This window comes from Zea mays, chromosome 2 (assembly GCF_902167145.1).
Source record: "Zea mays cultivar B73 chromosome 2, Zm-B73-REFERENCE-NAM-5.0, whole genome shotgun sequence".
Classification (NCBI taxonomy): Eukaryota; Viridiplantae; Streptophyta; class Magnoliopsida; order Poales; family Poaceae; genus Zea; species Zea mays.
In genome coordinates, this window is record NC_050097.1 from 11,715,906 (window position 1) to 11,721,775 (window position 5,870).

At 47.2% G+C, this 5,870-nt stretch overlaps 1 protein-coding gene across 1 annotated transcript; it reads left to right on the top strand.

Moving 5' to 3' along the window:
• The first annotated feature begins 1,209 nt into the window (after positions 1-1,209).
• On the top strand, positions 1,210-5,187 carry LOC109943959 (probable cation transporter HKT7). Its single transcript, XM_020548141.1, has 3 exons — positions 1,210-2,499; positions 4,389-4,595; positions 4,873-5,187. Exons 1-3 carry the CDS (start codon positions 1,316-1,318, stop codon positions 5,069-5,071), a joined length of 1,590 nt encoding a protein of 529 aa, XP_020403730.1. The 5' UTR covers positions 1,210-1,315; the 3' UTR covers positions 5,072-5,187.
• Positions 5,188-5,870: the final 683 nt, after the last annotated feature.

Consider the following 5,870-nt stretch of genomic DNA (forward strand, 5'->3'; position numbering starts at 1 on the left):
TGCTAGAAGGATGGATTGGGATTTATGGACTAGCACGACACGATCCGAAAATCATGAGCCAAAAAATACGGTTTAGCACGAAGTCCTATATGGTTGGGTTAGCACTGTCCAAAGACAGGGCTCCTGGCACAACTCGCACGCATGGTCAGTACTTTGGCCAGCCTAGCCCGATGAAGAACGTAGTATTTAAGGCCCGTTTGGCAAAGCTCTAGCTCCTGCTTCTTTAGCTCCAGATCCTGATCCTCGTGAGGAGCTGATCCTCCTGATTCTCCTAGAGAATCAGAATCATTTTTAAAACCTTTTGGCAAGTAAACTGATTCTTGTGTGCTGAGAGTTGGTGGTCTGTGGCGATTGTCTGTTTTACCCTTTGCAGTTCAACTTTGTTACAAACCAATAAGTAGGATGCATATACGGAAAAAAATTTATGAAATAATAACATATAAAATATTCCCATCATAGTAGTGCATAAAATGGTCTCAAATGTTTAATCCATAAATTGGCTCGTTATGTTTTTGTCCAATGGTAATTGCGAGTAATTTCGATCAAACTTTAAGGGGAGGTCCATATTTGGTTGGTTGAGGAGCTGTTTTAAGGGAGGGTGGAGCAGGTTTTTTTAGATCTCACCTTTCTTCACAAAAACGACTCCTAATCTTTCGGCTCCACACGAGAATCAGTTTAAAAAAATACCCGTTTGGTACGGCTCCTCCAGATCCTCGCTTAGAATCAGGAGCTGGAGCTGTGCCAAACGGGCCCTTAATTTCTTCAATTATAATAAGCTATAAACTTTATGTGGTTGTAATATTTAGACAGTATGCAATTCAAATATACAGCCTGTGTTTGGGCCAACATGACCAATAAAGAATCGACATGCTTTAGAACCAAGTTAGACCACTATTTCTACCTTTTAAATTAGCACGACATAAATCAAAAGTTTTTTAGACCTTCTTGGCCCGACTGTTACGTGCCCTATTCCACTATCTCCAGCAGACTCTCTGTCTCACTCTTTATTTTAAACTTCACTTTGTAAATAGTGCAATCTACGATGTAAAACCGTACTTTACACGACCGTTCACACGACCCGGAGATAAGCACAATAAACTAGAATAATCAGTTTCCACGTGTTGCAATACAGAGAGGTTACGTTGATGTCCTCCGCATCAACGGTATATATGGTGCAGTTGTGTCCAAGGTACCCAAAGTGCAGAACGCGCATGCACATGCACTACGCACTAGCTCGGCGAATCCCACATAACAGCGCCAGAGCCCAAAAGCTCGCCGGGTTCCTAAAGCACCTGCATCGGTGCTCGACAGAGCAATGTCCCTGGTGTGCTCGGTCTCCAAGGCCTACGCGCACCACCAGGTCACGGAGCGCGTGGCACGGTCGCGGCGCGCGCTCCGGTGCAGCGCGAGCCAGGTGTGGCGCCGCGCCGCCGCCGCGCGCCTCAGCTCTCTCCTCGTCCACGTCGTCTACTTCGTTGCCATGTCCTGCGCTGGATGGGGGCTCCTCGTGGCGCTCAAGGTGCGGGCGCCCAACAGGAGACCCCGCGGCATCGACATGTTCTTCACCGCCGTGTCGGCTTCGACGGTGTCCAGCATGTCCACCGTCGAGATGGAGGTGTTCTCCAGCGGCCAGCTCCTGGTCCTCACAGCTCTTATGTTCGGCGGCGGCGAGGTGTTCGTGTCGCTCGTAGGCCTCGCGTCCAAGTGGTCCAAGATGAGGAAGCAGATCAAAAACAGGTCCCGGCGCGTCGAGAGCCACGACGGCGATATCGAGCTCGAGACCACCGGCGATGACGCCGACGCCGACTCGAGGTCGATAACTAGTACGGTCACCGAAGAGAACGACGACATCCCGTTAGACGCGAAGATACTGCGGCGCAATGCGGTGCGCTCTCTGTTCTTCATCGTCCTGGCCATCCTCGTGGTGGTGCACACGGTGGGCACCGTCGCCGTCGCGGCGTATGTCTACGCCGCGCCCGGCGCGAGGCAGACGCTGCGGCGCAAGGCCCTGAACGTGTGGATCTTCTCGGTGTTCACGACGGTGTCCACGTTCTCCAGTTGCGGGTTCATGCCGACGAACGAGAACATGATGGTGTTCAGCCGGGACGTGCCGCTGCAGCTGCTGCTCGTGCCGCAGGCGCTGGTGGGGAACACGCTGTTCCCTCCGGTGCTGTCCGCGTGCGTGTGGGCGGCGGCCGCGGCCACGCGGCGAGAGGAGGTCGTGGAGATCGCCAGGAAGGGCAGGGAGGCGATGGGGTACTACCACCTGTTCCCTGCGCGTCGGTGCTGGATGCTCGCCGGGACGGTGGTTTGCTTCCTCGCCGTGCAGGTTGCGCTGGTGTGCGCGATGGAGTGGGGCGGCGCGCTGCGCGGCCTGAGCGCGGGGGAGAAGGTGTCGAACGCGCTGTTCCTCGCCGTGAACTCTCGGCACACCGGCGAGTCCACCCTCGACCTCTCCACACTGGCAGCGGCCATCCTCGTACTCTTCGTCCTCATGATGTGAGTATATCTTTCTCTCACCTGATGACGTCGCCTCTGTCTCTGTGTGCATCGCAGTTCACGTTATGATTTGGACTTCGGAGCCCACGAGGTAGCGGTGCTAGTATCAGTTGCCCTTGCCGATACCTTCGCGAATGCGTCATATGACGTATATAGTGAATTCATTCGTAGCACACTTGCACTTTAAATCGTAAGCCATTCTACCATTTCTAAATCATTTCTCCTCGTTTCATTTTAGGTGTATAAATTTTTAGATGATTTTTTACTACCAACTAGTATAAGTAAATAATTGTTTTTTTTACAATTTATGATTTATCTTTGTATCGATAATTGTTAATCATTTTTGTGTCAGCACTGATCAGATTTTGTCCGATTTGTAATATGTTACCTTATAGGGTTGTTTTATTTGCGAAACCAAAAATTACAGATTATATGCATATAAATTGCAATGAATCAATTTTATAATTATGTACAAAATATATGCAATAACCATTGTTTGACCCGATGAATTCAGGTATGGATTTTACAAAAAAAACCATGTTGTTTCTTTTGTCTTTTTTTTCTTATTTTGGTAAAAAAAAATCCAAAGTTCTACCTCTACTCCCTTCGTCTCAAATAGTTGACGCTCTAGATCTTTGGATCTATTTTTATAAAAGTTTTTATTTTAAGATATAAATATTGTTAATATTTTTTTATAAACTAGTAGTTAAAATTTTGAGAGAAAAAATTGACTGATATGAATGCTATGACAATAAAACTATTTTGGGACGGAAAGAACAGGTCATACTATATCATTATCATGCAATATAAAGTGCAGAGTATCATTATGATGCAAAATAAAGTATAGAACGATTAGGAGAAGATGGAAAAGTAAAGCCTAAAGTAGTGGTGATGTCATGTGTGATCCTTCGGTCAATCTGGAATCTTCAGATTACAACGGACAAGCACAATTTTTTTTCAACTCATGAATGATTGCAAGTTTCTTTAGGGACAAGTGGTGGGTAGGCACATAGGTAGGTGATGGCACAACTTCCTCGGCTGCTTCCAATAATAACACAAAATAGTTAGAGAAATGGAATGCAAGAAGCCAGCATTGGACCCAATATTCAAATCCAGTCGAGGCAATCAGAGAGAGAATCAAGAATTCAAGATGTGGATTGGTCATGCTAGGCTGCTTCCGAGAATAATGCTTTATTGGCGCTCCAAATTCCAATCCTAGGCAAACCCAGGTGGTAGGAAGACCACCTTTTGTTTTCTCGTGAAATACCAATGACAACGTCCACCTCCGTACAAGAGACTCTTACCACGTGCCCCTCTCCATCCTAAATTCTACTAAAACATTCCAAAGTTTGACCAAATTTTATATAATAGAAAAATAACATATTAAAATAAGTAACCTTAAATTATTTATTAATTACATTTATAGTATAACTGTGTTATATCATAACATTCTATCATTTTTTCTATAACGTTAATCAAACTTGAGATGTTTTTACTCTGAAAACTAGTTTAAATATTGGTTCCTATACTAGCCAGAGAGCTCGAATAGAGTGGGTGAGTAGTATCTGGTTCTGCTGCAGACAGTCAAACTAGCCAGAGCTCGATCGGCCGGACCACCGCAAACCAAGAGAATCCATATGCATGGGTAAAGAACAAGAGGACAGAATAATTCACAGGACTTCCTGAATTCTCTCACGCGGATACGAAATTGCATAGGTCCCCCGGCCCTTAGATAAAATGGATGGACTCTAGCCTGGCATGCATGAACAGTTTTTTTTTTTTTTTTGAAATGAAGGCAGCTATAGAAGATCGTGGCATCTAAAATGGCCTTCAATTTGCGTGACGTGGTCTGATCTGTTCCATCTGCTTGTTTTTTTAACTTCTACTAGGTATCTTCCTCCGTATACGACATGGTTTCCGTTTGAAGAGGATTCCAAAAGGGAGCATTCCACGGAGGACCAGCTCAGGAGCACAATCCTGTCGCAACTCTCCTACTTGGCCATCTTCGTCATCGCCATCTGCATCACCGAGAGGAGGAAGCTCAAAGAAGACCCCCTCAACTTCAACGTACTCAGCATTGTTGTCGAAGTCGTCAGGTAAAACTTTAATTTCCTCCGAGTAGTCGTAGTCCAAGCAAGGAGAAGAAGAAAAGAAATTCCCATACACGCATGTAATAAAACAAATCGATAATTAAATATGTGAGAATTAATGAAGAAATGCACATTGCAACTATGTGGTCAATGGTAAGCAATCTCAAGATGTCTAGAATGCGGACTGGAAGAAAACCTACGTTTCTGTTCATGTTTCTTGGAAGCTTTGCGACCTCTGATCGATCTGACATAGTGACATGTCTTGGCTACGTTCTGCATGCAGTGCTTATGGAAACGTCGGCTTCTCGATGGGATACAGCTGCAGCAGGCAGATCAATCCAGATGGACTATGTGCAGACAGATGGACGGGCTTTGCCGGGAGGTGGAGCGACTCCGGCAAACTCATACTCATCGTTGTCATGTTCTTTGGGAGGCTCAAGAAGTTCAGCCTGAAAGGAGGCAAAGCCTGGAAACTTAACTAGGTGCAGCAAATGATACACATTAATTGCTGGTGCTTGCGGGTATATTGTAGTCTGATCTTCTCTACTATCCTATAAGGGTGCATTGTGGGCGTCCACAGTTACACCGTGCCCCCGCCTCCACCATCCTCACCGTGCCTCGCTATCCATCGATGGAAAGGGCGCCATTCTGTGACAGCCCCCTGCTAACCTCGCTCCCACTCTGCTCTCCGTCGATGGAAGGGCGCGAATGCCCCCGCAGCCGCCCCCACCCCACGATCCTCGCCCCGCCTCGCTATCCGTCAATGCACTGAGCGTTTAGCAAACTGTTTCTGAGTAGTAACTTGATGTGACCGCGGTTGTAATCATATCGTCCAATCAGTTGAGTGAAGTCCTAATGGGTGTCGTGTTACGTGGAACGGCGTCAGCCGCCTGACGTGTCTCCAGACGGTTTGAATTGCATATTGAATTTTTGCGGCTGTTCGGTGGCTGTGGTAGGAGGTGAGCGGTTGCCTTCTTCTTCTATAAATAGTGTTCTTGCTTCTCCGGCATTTTCACATCTCTTACTGCTGCTCGCTGTTTATTTTCTTCTCTTTCCTTCTACTCCACCATGGGCAAGAGCAAGAAAGGTGGTAGTTCTTCGCATCACTCCGGTGATAAGCGGAAGCGTGAGCCGACTCCTCCCTCGGAGGACTTCGGCGACTCAGAGTACTCGGAGGAGGAGTTCTCTCCGAGTCCGAGGGCTCACCGGTCCATGCCTCTTTCCCGGCGTCGTCTGATGACTCAGACGACTCCCAGGGGATCGCCGCAGAGTTGTGGACCT

What these genes read in the sequence shown, in the direction of transcription:
- LOC109943959 (XM_020548141.1), top strand. Translation starts at nt 1,316, where the DNA reads ATGTCCCTGGTGTGCTCGGTCTCCAAGGCCTACGCGCACCACCAGGTC. An exon ending in GTACTCTTCGTCCTCATGAT is followed by an intron (nt 2,500 to 4,388) that starts GTGAGTATATCT and finishes AACTTCTACTAG; the next exon opens with GTATCTTCCTCCGTATACGA. An exon ending in ATTGTTGTCGAAGTCGTCAG is followed by an intron (nt 4,596 to 4,872) that starts GTAAAACTTTAA and finishes TTCTGCATGCAG; the next exon opens with TGCTTATGGAAACGTCGGCT.